Here is a 16,474-nt window from a genome sequence, read left to right as displayed (position 1 = left end):
TTCATCCTTTTGAACTGAGCAGATGGTCTTCTATTTGCCGAGTATCCGGTAGCTGCCTCTGCCATCCAAACAATGTACAGCGATGTTCTTTCGAGACAACCAGGGTAGAATTTACGGGTTGATCAATGCTGTCAAAATTGGAAGATGACGTGAGCCCCCTCCCCCCCCCCCCGCAAAGTGACGGATGGATGCAGACCCACTAATGCGGCTGAGGCTGTATTAGCTGCTTGTGAGATTCCACTCATGCCTTGCACATAACGAATGACCGCAAACCATCTTGACAGGTACAGTCGGTGCACAGGTGGTATATAAGCAGACAGCCAAGGTTGCCCGGAAGAAGCGAACGGAATCCATATCTATCGTATAGAAACCATAATGCCTTCCTCCACCTTTGTCTCGCCAGCCTCATTGCATCCATTCTCGATTTAGCCCTATAGCCTAACCAAACCAGAGTCCAGCCATAGCACGAAGGATACCCCTCCTCCCGGGTCAGAAAGGCAGAAACTCCCACATGGGCCCAATCATCAACAAATCCTCCAGCCCCATACCAGGCACCAACTCCTCCGTCTCCGTCTCCGTCTCCATCCCGACAACAACAACCTCGGGGCTCGTTGTCGTCGTGGACGTCGTGACCGTGGACGCAGACGGAACCTGACTTCTCTGCCGCTGCCGCTGCCGCAAGGCCTCCTCCTGCCTCGCATGGGCATCCCGCCACATGGCGATCCGAGAAGTCACCTTGCCAAACACCCTCGGGACAAGGGTCCCTTCCTCGCGGGCGACCGTCACCGCATCCGCCACCTTCTGCGTGAGTCGGTCGACCGTCGCCTGATAATCTATGACCTGGCGCGCGTACTCCCTGTCCCAGAGGCTCTGTGCTGGGCTATCGTCGTCGTCGTCGCCGTCGTCGTCTCCATCGTCGTAGACGGAGATGTGGGACAGGACCAAGAAGCCGTGGCCGAGTTGGCACCAGAGGAGGTAGGGCATGTGGAAGAAGGCGGAGGAGGGGATGGCGAAGAAGGTGTTGAAGAAGGATTTCACGGCGTGGAGACAGGCGTGTAGGGTGGTGAGGTGGGTGGGAGGGTAGGTGCTCTCCCTGAAGTCGGGGTCGCGGCGGAGGGCGGTGCGGTAGACGAAGAGTTCGAGGTTGTGGTATTGGAGGAGGAGGAATGCTGTCGCATTATTAGGTCCTTTGTCAAAAGTGCTCTTGGTTTTCTTGTGATGCGGGGGAAGGGGCTTACAGGACTGTGTGGGATCATCGAATGCAAGCGCAGGCTTGAGCTGTTCGAGCTCCTTCTGCAGCCATCGGATGGCAATTCCTCTGTGTGAGCAGCCCGAGGAGCTAATCGAATCATGCGGGTGGTCTGGCTGAAGGGTACGGTGAATTTTCTCCGCCATGCGAGCGAGATCGACCAGACATAACAGGTATCGATCGGATTCTCCTTGCGCCGCTGCTTGGAGCACTTGGTAGCTCTCTTCCAGGTAGCTTGTATACTGCATGGGCTCGGACTCTCCTAGACACATCGAGATCCTGGCTGGGTCAGTCGTGGCATCGTCAAAACCGAGGCTGATTAGACATACATCGTGACGAGGTAGAAGCACCCCAGAGAAGCCTTGCGTTCTTCCAGAGTCCGGCCCGGGCCGGACGGCCGCTCAAACTGTCTGCACTTCATATACGACAACACGGATTGCGGCGCCCCGCTCGACACATCTCTGGCTAAACCCAGGTTTTTGCTCTGAGCCACCAGAAGATGGAGATAATTGCACAATTGTTCCGGCGAGGGGACGTGGATATGCGCCCTATTTCACACACACACACACCCCCCCACGGCGGTCAAAGCTGTAATCAAATAGTGAACGATCAAAAGGGGGGCGACTCACCACGCAAGGAAGAGGAGAAACCCCTGAAAGAGATCCAAACTAGCTTCCCCGTTGACCACGACCCGTTCAACCAGGTACGCCTTGACCTTCCCGGCGATGTCCCACTGCGCCTCCTGATCCCGACAGGCGATCATGGACATGACCATGTGGAGGAACGGTTTGCGGAGGAGAAGCTCATCATCCGACAGAGGGGAGGCGCACACAACGAACGGGAAGCGCGTCGCCATGCGCTGGTGGAAGACGGCGATTGTCGCCTGCGGTGTCTCGTCGGACCCGCTCGAAGAATGGGTCTGTGGTTGTGGCATCTGGGGCATCTGGCCGACGGGTGTCAGGCACCCGCAGTTGGAGATTATGCCTTCAATGGGCTGCTGTGTGGCCCCCAGTAGTGAGGTCATGTTCTCCAGTTTCCTCTCTAATCGTCGCACGTCCCTGAAAATGGAGGTATTTTAACGTCACATACACATATGGAAGTCCGAGAGAATGGACAGCACGTACGTCAACGTTCTGGTTCGGGGTTTACCGAGACTATGCGCTCCCGGGGCTTGCTTCGTGCATTCTTTCCGTAGACGATGGCACCTGGTTTGCTGTCAGTATGACTCCGGAAATATATTATGTTTCTCAAGCATTGCACCCATACCTCTGACAGGCTTGGCTGGTTGGCCCGGGATCGCACCGGGTCTTGGCTTTGGAGCATGGCCGGCATGCTTTGAGTGGCGTAATCTCCTGGCTGCGCATGACGAACACACAGATAGAGTGAGAATAATCTCGCTTGGGTGAATCTGGAAGAACGAGGCAAGCTCCAGGCTGGGAGCCGGTTGAAGAGCGTAAAGGACAGGAGCTGATGACTCTTTGAGCGGGGACGGGATTCCGTGTCCGTTGTTTCTGCCTCAGGCAGCAGGGCTCCGTTCTCCGACTTGGGGGCGGAAATATAGGCATGGACCAAAGTTTATTATCATTGAAATTGTGAATTGGATTCGATATAGTGGTGGTCAATTTGATGTTGAGCACAACCTGGGCTATGAAGAGGTTTCATACTACATCAATTATGCAACTGTCGAGTCTCACATGAACTCATCCGACAAATCTTATCATTGGCCTAGATTTCCAAAGACTTAGTCTAAGTATATCAACAACACCTTATCAATCTCAGCGCTAAATCAGCTGTTTGTATGACGTACCACGTGGAACCTATTCATCTAGAACAACGAGCCCCGCCAGAGATGGGTACAGTAACCAGGGATCCTAATGACATCTTCTGTCTATCCCGACAACGTTATTGCGTTTGAAACGGAGAGTAGAGTGCGTATGAGCCTAGAGTTCTACAAGAATCCGGAGAAATACAAGATCAGGAGGATGTTTAAGCAACTTGTCGAATTATGATTTCTGATTGTATTGGGTATTTGAGCCATTCAATCATGGCAAATGTATGTGATGCAAGACATGTTCAACCACAGTCAAATCCAACAACGTATGTACAGTCCAAGCAAGCTTCAACTCCTGGCGAAGCGCGGTGAAATGGTGGTCGGAGGTAGGTAAGATCGTACTATTCAGGCGTTAGTGATTGATCGTGGTGCATATGATGTGACTTGGTTGGCTAACTTACTTTACCAGCGTCCGCCGGGACCGCCTTGAGGGCCACCGTGACCGTGAGGGCCGCCGGGACCACCAGGGCCTCCAGGACCACCAGGGCCGCCGTGAGGACCACCGTGAGGGCCGCCGGGACCGCCGTGAGGACCGCCTTGAGGGCCACCGAAGTGTTCAGGACCGCCAGGGCCTCCGGGGCCTCCAGGGCCGCCGTGAGGGCCGCCTTGAGGACCGCCCTGGGGGCCGCCGTGGTGAGGGGGGTTTTCGTGGTGGTTGTGGTGGTGGAAGAGACCCATTGTGAAAGATAGATAGAGGATAGATGGTTTGTTTGTTTGATGAGGAACGCAGAAGGAACGGAGGTGGTCAGCCCCTCTTATATAGACAGACAGTCGCTCAGCCAAGCAGTGGAGCTCGCAGAGCAGACCCAGACTTTCCTTCCAGAAATGTGGCACACATCATAGCCACATACGACATCATCGGGCTAGACAGGCAACGCAGATCGGGGCTTGGCTATCAATCGAAACAGCTTCTTGAGTCAATAAACCCCGATGACAATGCCGCTGACAAAACTCCGGCAGGGGGGCTGATGAATTCTCGAATCATGTTGCCTATCCAGGGGGGGAGAGAGCTGGGGAGAGTGGGCGCCCCTCCGATCTATCGCCCCAATCTTTGGGAGTCTTGGCATTTTCCGCTGCCACTCATTGATTTAGGGTTTTGCGTGCCTTTCGAAGTCCACGGGTGGTACGTACGCGGTTCCTGACGCGTTAGGACGGGTGCTGCCGATGACCCGACTCACGCCTGTTGACGATGATGTCTCGACAAAGCGCAATTGCTGCAACCCTTGATAAGACAGATAGACAGAGAACATACAGGGTCTTGCACTGTTCCTCCATCAGCGTGGTCAACAGACTGCGCCATGATGGTTGATGTTCCCACCGAGGGCGTCGCTAGCCGCTCCAGCGCCGCCAAAAGTGGATAGAGGCATACGTACGCACGCAGCTCGACGGTCCCCACCCCAACCGCTGCAGCCCTTCAGCCTTAGGGGCGACCGGCTAATCGCTTCACCATCACATCATCCCATCGGTGCTTGGCAGTCCCTCTATGAGAGGGGCGCAGTGGCACACTATTGTTTTCAATGTTGCAAGAGCTGGAGTCGGGGGTATCTTGGCAGCACGTTTAAGCGATGCGATTTATTTGCGTCGGAGGGCAGTCATGCGTAGGGGGGATATGTAGGAATTGAGGTCTCCAGCGCCAGGATGTTCCATCGCTGAGCCGAGACTGATAGCTAGGCAGTCTTCATAGCGGTCCTGACTTCTTTTCTATCGAAGCTTATTGAAAGGAGGAAGATCAGTTGCTCCGAGGACGATCGACGTGCCGCCCGACGATTTCCGGGGAAATGGAGCGCCTTACGGAGGGCAGGATCCCTTGGGTGATTCTATTATAGGTAGCAGGACGTCATAATGTTCGTCAGCTGTGCAGAGAGTAGACTGTGGCCACGTCTGCCATGACAACACCGACATCATTCGAGAGTAGAGCCGACATCACAGAATATTTTCGTTGATGCTTATCGGTCACGTGTCGATAGTCTAGGCCGCTTTGTATCCCGCTTAGTCATGGGGAGTCTCCACACCTCGGGAAATTCCCGAGGATCTTCCCTGCGCCTCGGTGACCGACCTCGGAAGTCGGGCTCAAATTCCAGTTTGGGACTGAGCGACCACCTACCTAGTAGGTCCGGCGCCGACATGGTACCTGTGAACCATCGAAAGAAGCACAAGAAGACTTCGACCGAAGGGGGAAAAGGCCCCATCTTCCAAAGAGCTCATGAGGCGCGTTGCAAAGCAAGCAGAACAGACTTTGCATTTACTTGTGTCAGGAAAGCACACTGCACTGTTTAGTCTGCAATCGTTGTTACACTTCATCCACTATTTGGACAAGCTCAAATGATTCATTGTGGAATAATAGCCAAAACTAAGCTAAGCAGAGTTTACTCTAAGCTGGCTTCCAGATACTATGTAACTGTATAAGACCACCATCCTACCTACTCAGCAGATCAGTGAAACGCTCTTCCGGCAAATCCATCATTGCTAGTCATCCCGCTCGACCTATCGCTCCTAGTGGCTGCCGCCGATGGCAACAATGTGTCCAACTGCTCCTGGGTAGGCGCGGTCACAGCTTTCAGAATGGTCACAGCTCTACCCGACGGAAGATCATAACGTGCCCCCGTGCAGTCAAAGTCAATAGCTCGGATTTCCTCCTGAGGATCCTGCCTGACCACCAGCCCAACCGTATTCTCTCTCACATCGTCCATCAATTCCCTATCGAAGAGTGACCGGTAAACGTCTCGCAGGCCCATCATCTCCGATGGCTTAATCTTCGAGAGGACAGCGCCCACGCGCTCGGAATCCATCACGCCCACTGCGAGAGCACGATTAAGGCCTGGGAGGGCGCGAGTGGCACTGCCTCGTCCCAACCAGTAAGGCTCATGGTAAATGAAAAGAGGGTAGGTTTCGACGGGGGCATTGTTCACGGAATCGATCAGGCTGGCTAAGTTGGCAAGCTGTTCCGCTAGCTGCTCAACGGTTGTCGGTCCCTTCTCGGTACTTGCGTCCGGTGCCTTGATTGTTGGCTCCTCTTGTTTGGCTTGCTCTGTTTCTGTCGTTGGGGAAGTGGACGAAAATTCCACTGTCGAGGGATCAGCCGTTGACGCCGTGGCTGCTCTTTCTGACGCCTGCTGAGCCTTTGCTGCTCTCCTCCTTTCCCTCCTCTGCCTTGCCTTTGACTTTCTCTTGGCCATGTATTGCACTTCAGGCCGCCTTGGTGTCAAATCAGCCTCTAAAGGCAGCATTAGGAGTGCTCAGCAGACAACAGGCTTGGTGATTGGGCAGGCTTACGGGAAAGCCAATCTTGCAGTCTTTCGGCGTGGTCAATATCGTTGGAATGACGCAGTAAGCCCGGCTGAGGATGACTATGAGCGGAGTGATCGACGAACTGCTGATTGCGAGATAGATAAGATGCTGATGATGGATAATGATATAGATGACTATTTTCGATGTGCTGTATAGAAGGAGGAATAGATGGGGGAATAGAGGGAGGAATCATGTCTCCACGATGTATTGGTTTTCTCTGGATGGACCTTCGCGGTCTTGAGGTAGGATCGACCCGAGACATGATTTGGATATAGTAATGGTAAGTGGATGAGGGTTGTTGGGAGATGGGGTAGAGTTGTGCATTTCCCCTAGTCAAACCCATCATAGAGGGACATCAACCTGGCTCGGAAGGCGCATACTTCCCTAGGACGGTTGCTAGTTTGTTGCCTAGGTAGGACTGGCTCCTGCCCTTCTGAAAGGGAAAAGGGAGCCTCCCCCTCCGGAACTCATTTCCTAGCTCACGACAAACACATGGTACCTGATATACAGAAGGAGGGGGGGGTTGCCTTCAATCCATGGTGCCGTGCAATGGGGAGGCACAGTAACCATGCTTGACATGCCCATCACATTCACTCATTAACCAACGAAATAGACGATGGGTTTTGACTGCTTCAACTTGTTCTTCTTGCAGCATGAACTGAATGTCCCATGCTTTGTGCTGCCCTTTGGGAAGAACCACACACAGCAAACCATCCAGTAGCCCCACGTGTAGGCAAAAGTCGGCTACCATGCCCAAATCTCTGCCGAAGTTGAAGCTATAAACATTCAAATGCCGAAGGCTGGTGACGGAGAAGTGACCGCCTTTGATGTTCATTGCTCCCCAGTCGCGCTGCAGCTGCAAATAAGTAATCAAGCTGCGAATGTGCGGGTCCGTCAGGGTTCGGATCTCCTGACGGACTGCGGCGGCTGTGTTGGCAACTTGAATCAAATCCTCATTGTGCATGTTGAGATGATGTGCCGCGATGATCCCTTTGCCGATGTTGACTTTCTCTGTCAGGGACGACTGTGGCACGTGCAGCATGGCGACCATGTTCCCGAGATATAGGTCGGGCCAGGGGGGCCTCATGCGAGGTCGGAGGTTGGCCGCAAAGGAGATTGTGTATTCACCCTGGTGTAGTGCTGTGGCTTGATCCTGACGCAGACACAGCGCAAGAAGGGAGGTCAGCACATCATGGCATGAGATGTAGTCCGGAGAAGTCACGTCTGTCTCGTGCTGGTGGTTGGTGGATAGTAAGGCAGTACAAACACCTTTCAACCGACGGATCGTTTGGTCCGGCACGTTGAATCGAAAGGATTCGAGGAGCGGCGGTGCTATTTCCGAATGGCACTTTGCAGGGGGTAAACATGATAAAGGGCTTTCCGCGCTGTAAGTGGCGGAAAAGTCTTTCCATACGCTTTTGCCGGTTACATTTTCAAGGCACAACTGCTGACGCAATTTCATGTTGACTTCATGTAGGTCTGCCGTGCTCTGCGTACCACTGCAGCAATGGCTTAGAACACCGAGAATGTTACCAACCCCGGTGCCGTCAAAGACCAGGTGGTTGAAGCTGACACCCAGAAGAATCCCATCCGTCATCATGTTGGCGGCAAATCTCATAGCAGGCTGGGGTTGCGTGGGATCCAAAACTGTCGGCAGGGGTGCGTACTTCTTGGAGAATTCCAATTCTTCATCTCCCGTGCAGGTGGAGATGCTCCCAAGTACTGTTACTGATTCATGAAAATGGTCCCGAACTTGGAGTAAAGATACGGACTGAGTTGAACTAGAGGGAGGTCGGATGCAGTGAACGTTCTCGGGAAATATGATATCGGAGGACACCACATCGTACGTGATAAGTGGAAGGACCTCGGTGAGCTTTCTAGTGCCGCTTCGAAGTGACCCCAAGCCCTGTTCTGGCTGCTGCAGGCTGAAAGAGAGGTAGAAGGTGAAATACACCTTTGGGATGCTATGGTCGAGGGGTGACAGAACGTGCCCGTTGGGATCGGAGATAGACATCTCTTGGAACAATTGGCCGAGTGGAACCACAGAAAGAGGGCAATAATCTTGAGATCTGATTGTAGTCAGTACTCGTGCACTTTCCAGCACTTTTCAGTGCCTCTGCCGCGTCACGATATGAATAGTCTCGAAGTACCTATGGGCATGGTCAAGTGCCAACGGTCTTTCTAATAGGATCGGGGGGCCGTTCGACTCCTTCCTAAAATATACTAACACGTGCCTTGATATCAGGATTCTCCCTTGATGACCGGAAAAGCTTGCATAGATAGCTGAGTCAAATGCCTTACCCGCTCGAGCAATCACCAAGGAACCGATCTTAGATGCAGATAACCAGGGTTGAGCGGACAATGAACTGATCATGGAACAGGTGATCTAAGTAGAAAGAAAGTAATGGCCCCGGAAAAATCCGGAGAGAAGAACTGCTCATGGGAAGATCTGAGGTGGCATGGGGAGGTCGTGGTAGAGTTTTCGTGTTGTCTCGCCTGCAACCACTCACCCTCCCTGGAAACCTCATCCTCTCCCCGTTGGGGGTGAGCTGCGAGGAGAAATCCCCAAGCGCTGTCGGAACACCCCATGGTGGTGTACATATTCAGTCTCGCAGCTATTTTCAATGACAAATCTTCAGTCAAAGCTTCAATTATAGCAGTTTGCTGCCTCTGAAGATACATCATGGTCCAAACTGCTTACCCGCTGTATTATCATACAATTTCGCCTATATGACAAACTCTCCCAAACGTGGTAGCTCAACTGAACAATTTCAACCTATAACCCCCACCGCGGGAATATCTCCCCAAAATTTTCCAGAAAGGAACCATGAACAGTCCTCTAACTCACTGACCATGGAGGACAACCGAAACCCGCCAACCGTCTGAAGTCCGAAACCTCTGAGCACCCGCAGGCTTGCTCTTCCCCTTCTTCCTATAGACCTTAGTCTCCGACTTTCACTCATATCCCTTCTCGTGGATTTTATTCTAATTGGTCCAGACAACCTCGACGTTCCCATGGGCGATGGTCTCCGGTAGCTCGACGCTGTAGAAGATATTGGTCATCGCGGGTGTCTTGTCGTGCGGAAAGACGAGATAGGCGGTGCCCACCGTCTGCTGCGCGTATTACTTGGAGAAGGCCTGCTGGAAGCGGGTGAAGGTGGCCGCGTCGACGTTCTTGTAGTGGCCCTCTGGAAGAAGTTGACGTTCTTCCAGATGTCGCGCACCGAGGGGAGGTGCTGCCTGTTCGCCCACTTGACCAGCTCGTTGATGGACTTCTCCGGCTAGCCGGTGAAGAAGCTCATGAGTGGGTTCCTGCTTGGAACATCGATTGAGGATGATGGTGAGGCTCAACATCAATTAGAAGTTGTTCGTTGAGAGCCTATGATATTCTTAGTAAGCCACCTAAACCAGTCAATGGAGACCAAGTTGAGAATCTGACAGGATTCTCATCCCTTTCACTCAACAGGCGCAATGTCACAGCCGTGCTGGCATAATCTCCAAACAATTCTCGTCAACATCAGCAGCTCGACCCAGGACACCCCAAAGCTCTCCATCCACTCAGTAGAGAGCTCCAGCATCCGGGCTGCTCAATTGCATCGTGAGACACGGAAAGCGAACCTTTCTTTCAGACACCGTTCTCGTTTTCTGCTCTCTCATACAAAGACGCACATCTCTATTATGGAGTCATCTTTGGGAAGGCACGTGCACGAGAAAGTTGAAACAGACACCGCCAGCGGCGATCTTCAAGCCATTCGAGACCTGTACCAGTCAACCGGTCCCGAAAAGCAACCCAGCCTACTAGCCCACATCGCCGCCCAGGCGGCAGGCAAAGCTCAGCTCGACATATTGAACTGGGTCTTCAGCGAGGGGTTTCGCGTCGCCCCAGGCTCCTTGAACAATGAGTTCTACCATCAAGCCTGCTACGCACAATCCCTTGCCGTCTGGAAGACCCTGGTCAAGAACGGGCTCGATCTGAACGGCCACCACAGCGAAGTCGTCGGCGATGCGCTGAGTCTAGCAGCCTACTACGGCAATGTGGAAATCGCGCGCTTCCTGCTGGAGAACGGACAGGATCCCAACGAGGCGTGGGGCGGGTACGATGACCTGGAGCCCGGCGTGGCCGCGTTAGCTGGCAAGAAGCCGTCAGTGGAGATCCTGTGGTTGATGCTGCAGCATGGATGGCGCCAGGGGAGAAGTGCCGCGCACATTGCCGCGGCGGAGCTGGGTAATATGGAGGCGCTGGAGTTGCTGGTGGAGCATGGGACGGATCTGGAGGAAGCCAGTGGGTGGTGGACGAACTGTGGAATCGTGGAGGCAGAACAATGGGGCACGGCACTGTACCGTGCGGCGTATAAGGGCCAGCGAAAGCCGGTGATGTATCTGCTGGGCAAAGGGGCGAATGTTCACTTTAGAGATGAGATGGGGCGATCGATTCTGTGGGCTGCAAAGCAGGGAGGGAATGAGGAGGTGGTTTTGTTGGTGAAATTAGCTGGTCTGGAGGATGAGTGAGTGACGCTCACAACATGCTAATTGCTGATACGTTCTCAGAACGATGGTATAATCACGGCCTTCTTCAGTATATCTTACCAATGTAGTTCATCTGAAGGTGTTTGACAAAGGCCTTCCTTTGAGGAAACACAGACTTATTCGTCTCCTTGATATGGTAGATCGAGAATGAAAGATTAATTGAGAAGCCAAACGCCACTAGAAGTCGAATTGTTGATCTCTGGAATTTCACTCGCGTGGACGATTCTGCATAGATGTGGAGAGATAGAGAATAAGTTAAACATGCTCGTGCATGGTGGAGCGGTTACGGTTACGGTAGCGAGTGGGCCTGGCGGGGTGTTTGTGGTGCCTGAACCGACTGGCCGCCCAGCCCAGCCCCAGACCCGGACCTATTCCCAGTCCCACTGCAATCCCAGCCTCTTCCAGGTCTTCTCCCACTAAGCTCCCGCTCGTTCCCTTTCTCTTCAGGCCTCAACTCACTCCATCTTCCTTCCTGTTTACCTTGACTCCGGTTACTCTGGTTGACTCCGTTTGACTCTTTTCTCCTCCTAACTCCTCCTAACTCCTCCCATTCCTCCAGATACTTCCTCTCTCTGGTACCTCCATGTCGACAGCACCGCACTCAGGTCCAGGCCTGAAAGATCTCGAGAAAGAATTGACTTGTTCGGTAAGTTTGGTGACATGAACCACTGGAATGCTGCGGGAGAGTTGAAGGGTGTCCTCCCCCCCCCCACCACCACCATGATTCGACGCTCTCCATTCGCCTCCCTTGCGTGCCAGCTCATCTGTCAGAACTATACATAATCTCCATTCTCCTTGGAACGGGACGGAACAGGAAGATCATCGATGGAAAAATATGCAGGAAAGTAATGACACTCAACTCCACCTAGATTTGTACCGACCTTCTCTACCAACCCCTCACCCTCCTCAACTGCCTCCACACCTTCTGCGGCTCGTGCCTTAAGGAGTGGTTCGCCGTACAAGGAACCCGTTCCCGACCGTCTTCGTCCGCCCGCTTCACCTGCCCATCATGCCGAGCTGCCGTGCGCGACACCCGTCCCAATGCGACCGTGACGACATTGTTGGATATGGTCTTGGCGGCCAGTCCCGACCGGGGCAAATCCGCCGCGGAGAAGGAGGAGGTTGCGCAGAGGTATAAGCCGGGCGACTCAGTCTTTCCGTCCACGGATGCGGGTTCAGATGCGGATCGAAGGGTGCTGGAGGAAGTGAGGGTTTTGAGTTTGCAAGACAGTCGGTCGGGATATCGTCAACAACAACAGCAACAGCGCTCGCGACATTCGTCGCGGAGTCGTCATCGGCGGATGGAGGGCACGGGTACCGATTCGGATGAGCGTCGAAGGGAGGAGGATGGTCGGTCTCGACGACGACGGGAGGGCTCTTCACGACGACAACCACGGCGGACGACAGCTGGGGAGGAGGGTCCGGAACGGTCGACAAGGCGGGTGGAACATCAGTCGAGCTTGAGGTCGCTGCTCAGCTTGTCGGATACGGAAACGATGCAAGAGGAGATCTTGCGACAGATCTTTGAGGAGGGGTTGTTGGATGATATCGATCTGGATAACATGGGTCCGTCACAGGAGGAAGAGCTCAGTGAGCGCATTGCGGATGCGTATCGTCGAAGGCATAGGCTACGAGCACGGTCTCAGCAGCAACGGACGGAACCTCGAGAAAACTCGCAGACCCCGTCTTCTCGGCCTCGCGCGCGATCCCAGTCTGTGCAAAGGGCGGAAAATGGTACAGGTGCTGCTGCTATGAGGGATACGCGAGAGTCGAATGGCGGTCCCCCGGTATCGAGACCATATCTTCTGGATCCGCTTGTCGCGCGTGATGGGCATTCGGGCCATCAAAGACGTCTGTCAGACCAAGGGGGAACTAGGACTCGTCGAAGGACGTCGCCTGTACCGGTCGGCGCGGCATCCTCTTCGGAAGTCTCGCTGCGGCCTGCGGCGCGATCGTCAAGTGACATGGTTGCTGATCGACCCCGAAACTCGCAAGCTGGTCGCGTCCGCACAGCGGAGGCTTCAGCAGCATCCCGGTCACGCCGTGCCACTGCATCTGAACAGAACGTTCCCAACATCTGGGTTGAAGGGGCAAGGGAGAGGCAGCTTCGCCCGTCTGGAAGATCGTCGATTGATTCTCCTCGAGTGGCCACGGCTTTGAATCACAGGGGACGCAACGGCTCTTGGCCTTCAAGCCCGGATGAGCCCTCAACAGCGTCGCCTCCAACCAGCTCTTTAGTGGCCGAGGTAGGTGTCGCAGCAAGGCAGGAGCCTCGTTCACGACCTTCATCCTCTCGATCAAACGCGCCTCCCCGTTCTGCGACACTGTACATGGAACCATCAATCAAGTGCGACCGGTGCGATAAGCCCAACATACAGTATGACCTACATAAGAAGTGTCCCACATGTAACGATGGAAACTTCCACCTATGTCTGCGATGCTATCGCACCGGGCGCGGCTGTTTCAATTGGGCTGGCTTCGGAGCGTCCGCAAAAGCGGATCTCGAACGCATTCGCGCATCATCGATCGGTGAGCCTCGATCCCCTGTCGATACATCGCATTTACTCCAGTCTCGCAAGTATCTTCAAGCACCAGAATCTGCTTATCGATCCGACAGAGACGGGCGAATGGTCACCAATGATGACCCCGCGCGAAGATTGCAGACTGGGCTGTTCTGTGACAGCTGCCATTCATCAGCAAACGACTGCCTCTGGAAGTGTAATCAATGCAACGAAGGAGACTGGGGCTTTTGCAACCGCTGCGTCAACCAAGGTCGCTGCTGCACTCACGCCCTGCTTCCCATCTGCCGCATCACCCGCGATGGCCCATTAGCATCGCCAACAGGGGCATTCACAATCGCCCCAAATGGCGCCTCAAACAACTGCAGTGACGCCTCCGGGTTAGGAACTGAGATTTTCAAGATTCTTTCTTTCACCACAAATTGCGACATTTGCACGCACCCGATCTCCGCATCAACGCTCCGCTTCCACTGCCTTGTATGCAATGACGGCGACTACGACATCTGCGCGAATTGCTACCTGCGCCTTGTTGCCACTGGCAAGATTCGCAAGGAGAACGGTCACAATGGCTGGAGGCGCTGCATCAAGGGGCACCGTATGATAGTCGTTGGCTTCGAAGATCACGACGAGGGGCAGCGCCGTGTCATTGTCAGGGATCTAGTAGGCGGATGTGCCTTGAACGACGACCACCTTCAACAGCCGTCATCTTCTCCATTTGCTGTTCCTACTCCTACAAGCATCTACGCGACTGCGTCGACTCCTGGAACTCCCAACTCTCCTTTCCCTCATTACACTACATCATTTTCGTCGTCTGCTGCAACTGGAACAGGGCCAGGAATTGCATCGCCCGAATTCGCACCCGGCGACTGGCTTTGGAAGGAAGGGTCGGAGCGACGCAAAAAGGCCTCCCGTCTTCGTCCCTGGCCACTTGGCGGCGAGCGCGATCGCACCGCCCTCACGTCTCCTCCGTCCTCCGAACCCAGCACCCCAAATACGCCGACATTCGCTGCTCCAGTCCTTCCCACCTCCGCTGTACCGGCATCGGCATCAAGACGCTTTCCTCCTGATGGAGGCGTTGGGCTGATTGTCCATGCTCTGTGGTCGTGGTACCCTGAAGACGGCGTCAAAGATGAACTGATGTTCCCTCGCGGTGCTGAAATCACCGAAGCCGAGAATATCAACGATGACTGGTACTGGGGCTGTTATGCCGGCTTGACGGGGTTGTTTCCGGGCTCGCATGTGCATGTGGTAGATGAGACCGTCTAGTATCGGTAATGGCGATGGCTAGAAGGTCTTGATACAGGTACTCGAGGCAGGTTTACCTGGGGGGTTGTGCTTGAGGGATCGTTTCTTTTCTGTTTTGCATGCTTCTGGTTTTGTTTCTGATTTGTTATGACCGACTGACATGGGCGTGAGACGGGCCATTTCTTACGACGTGCATGAATGATGTAGCATATTATGACGATTATGAATTATGACTTACCTTCGATATCATGAGAATGACTGTCTTATATTGCGCTGATAAGTAGTGTCTAAGTCGAATCAACATCCAGGAACGGTCTATCAAATAAGACTTGGACCAGGGAGATCAATCCAGTCTCTCAATCCGACCCAATCCCACCAGAAGAGAACCGAACCTGAACGCCGAACTCCCACAACCGTCTAGACATCCATCTTCCATCTTTCATCCTTCATGAACACCGGAGGAAGTACCCCCCGGCTCCCTCACCATACTAAACAACTCCGCCTCCGCATCCTCGCGCACCACCACAAACCCCAACCGCTCATACACGGGCACCCCGGCGCGCGTTGAGTCGATATACACGGGCATTCCCGTGCGGTCCGCCAGCTCACACCCCCACCGGACCAACATGGTCGCCGCTCTGCGTCTCCGGTGCTGCGGGTGCGTCACCAACATATCGAGGTCTATGTTTACGGTCAGTAACTTATCATCATCAACATCCCCCTCCCACTCCCCCTCCCCCAAAAACCAACAAGAAAGCAACCCCGGGGAGAAATACAATAATACCCCCCGCTCCTCGGCGCCATAACCTCCCTCCTCACCCGCTCACACCCGCCAAAGAACCGCTTACACAACGCCGCATCCGAGTCCGCATGCCACTCCGGGAACCGGGCGCCGCGGTGGCCCGGATCGAGATCCCACTTCCCGTAGGCGATAATACTGGTGTCATTTTCTGCAGCATGACCGTCGGCGTCCGGTGCGGCAGCGGCAGCGCCACCCGCAGGGCCGAGCCCCGGATCCACCACCTTCAGGTACCGGACCCCGGCCTTCTGCTCCAGATCCTGGCGGTTGGCGGCGGCCCACCAGGCGCGCAGGCCCGGCGTGTCGGGGAACATCTGGCGGTCGGTGGGGGTGGTGAAGCCGGCGTAGAAGAGGTGGGTTAGGGATGGGAGGTCGGGGTCGGTGACGGGGTGGAGTTGGAGGGGTGGGGTTGGGATTGGCATTGTTGGTGCTGGTGCTTTGGTGGCTTGGTGGTTTGGGGATCGGGGGTGGGGGTTGTTGAGTTAGCTGAGGAGGGGAGGGATCTTGTCGTGCTGTGTGCTGTACTGTGTTGTGCTGTGGGGGTTGGTGGTGGTGGTGGTGGTGGTGGTGGTGGTGGTGGCATGTAGTTCTTTTTTAGCGGGAGGACAGATGGATACTTATATCACTTCAAGGTTCTTACTTGTTAACAGCTTTGAACTGTACTCGTGAGAAGATGCTCTTGTGTGCCGATGGATGGAAGAATAAATTAACTTACTACTGGGTGACTTACTGCGTACAGTGCTAGATTTATTAGCTAGCTAGCTTAGTAGCCCGTCGGACTAGCCCGCCTTCATTATCGTCAGCGTCGGCGTCAGCGTCCGTCAGCTTCCAGCCCATTCTCACCCTCACCATCCTCACCACCCCCCTGCTTATCTTTAGATTGAGACTAAGCAATCTGTCGCAGACACTTCAGCTGTCCCGGTCGCGCTTCCAGGGAGAAACCTCACTGATGGGTCTGTGTTCGGATATAAGCCTGAGGCTTAAAACACCTTACTGATGGGAACTTCCTAGGTGAT

At 54.3% G+C, this 16,474-nt stretch overlaps 7 protein-coding genes across 7 annotated transcripts; 2 read left to right on the top strand and 5 right to left on the bottom strand.

Annotated features, from left to right (window-relative positions):
• Nucleotides 1-170: 170 nt before the first annotated feature.
• Nucleotides 171-2,685, bottom strand: BO72DRAFT_403391 (Zn(II)2Cys6 transcription factor). Its single transcript, XM_040942231.1, has 6 exons — nt 2,516-2,685; nt 2,374-2,454; nt 1,879-2,307; nt 1,579-1,797; nt 1,239-1,528; nt 171-1,169 (listed from the first exon to the last, which is right to left on the bottom strand). Exons 1-6 carry the CDS (start codon nt 2,611-2,613, stop codon nt 490-492), a joined length of 1,797 nt encoding a protein of 598 aa, XP_040801593.1. The 5' UTR covers nt 2,614-2,685; the 3' UTR covers nt 171-489.
• A 637-nt stretch (nt 2,686-3,322) lies between these two features.
• On the bottom strand, nt 3,323-4,380 carry BO72DRAFT_495884 (uncharacterized protein; the record flags this gene model as incomplete). Its single annotated transcript, XM_040948584.1, has 4 exons — nt 3,323-3,421; nt 3,482-3,698; nt 4,212-4,294; nt 4,333-4,380. 4 exons carry the CDS (start codon nt 4,378-4,380, stop codon nt 3,323-3,325), a joined length of 447 nt encoding a protein of 148 aa, XP_040801592.1.
• A 1,044-nt stretch (nt 4,381-5,424) lies between these two features.
• On the bottom strand, nt 5,425-6,760 carry BO72DRAFT_100894 (uncharacterized protein). The gene has a single exon (XM_040938870.1). The coding sequence runs from the start codon at nt 6,305-6,307 to the stop codon at nt 5,513-5,515; it is 795 nt and encodes a 264-aa protein (XP_040801591.1). The 5' UTR covers nt 6,308-6,760; the 3' UTR covers nt 5,425-5,512.
• A 69-nt stretch (nt 6,761-6,829) lies between these two features.
• BO72DRAFT_508839 (uncharacterized protein) lies at nt 6,830-8,554 on the bottom strand. Its single transcript, XM_040949306.1, has one exon. It carries the CDS (start codon nt 8,380-8,382, stop codon nt 6,898-6,900), a length of 1,485 nt encoding a protein of 494 aa, XP_040801590.1. The 5' UTR covers nt 8,383-8,554; the 3' UTR covers nt 6,830-6,897.
• Nucleotides 8,555-10,046: 1,492 nt separating this feature from the next.
• Nucleotides 10,047-10,877, top strand: BO72DRAFT_377331 (ankyrin repeat domain-containing protein; the record flags this gene model as incomplete). Its single annotated transcript, XM_040941256.1, has 1 exon — nt 10,047-10,877. One exon carries the CDS (start codon nt 10,047-10,049, stop codon nt 10,875-10,877), a length of 831 nt encoding a protein of 276 aa, XP_040801589.1.
• A 540-nt stretch (nt 10,878-11,417) lies between these two features.
• On the top strand, nt 11,418-14,902 carry BO72DRAFT_447740 (SH3 domain protein). The gene is made up of 2 exons (XM_040944621.1): nt 11,418-11,541; nt 11,765-14,902. Exons 1-2 carry the CDS (start codon nt 11,479-11,481, stop codon nt 14,678-14,680), a joined length of 2,979 nt encoding a protein of 992 aa, XP_040801588.1. The 5' UTR covers nt 11,418-11,478; the 3' UTR covers nt 14,681-14,902.
• Nucleotides 14,903-14,921: 19 nt separating this feature from the next.
• BO72DRAFT_447739 (GNAT family N-acetyltransferase) lies at nt 14,922-16,039 on the bottom strand. The gene is made up of 2 exons (XM_040944620.1): nt 15,436-16,039; nt 14,922-15,340 (listed from the first exon to the last, which is right to left on the bottom strand). Exons 1-2 carry the CDS (start codon nt 15,878-15,880, stop codon nt 15,099-15,101), a joined length of 687 nt encoding a protein of 228 aa, XP_040801587.1. The 5' UTR covers nt 15,881-16,039; the 3' UTR covers nt 14,922-15,098.
• Nucleotides 16,040-16,474: the final 435 nt, after the last annotated feature.

The sequence above is a fragment of the Aspergillus fijiensis genome, assembly GCF_003184825.1.
Source record: "Aspergillus fijiensis CBS 313.89 unplaced genomic scaffold BO72scaffold_21, whole genome shotgun sequence".
Lineage (NCBI taxonomy): Eukaryota > Fungi > Ascomycota > Eurotiomycetes > Eurotiales > Aspergillaceae > Aspergillus > Aspergillus fijiensis.
Note: the sequence above shows the minus strand (reverse complement) of the source record. Positions and strands in the feature narration are given on the sequence as shown.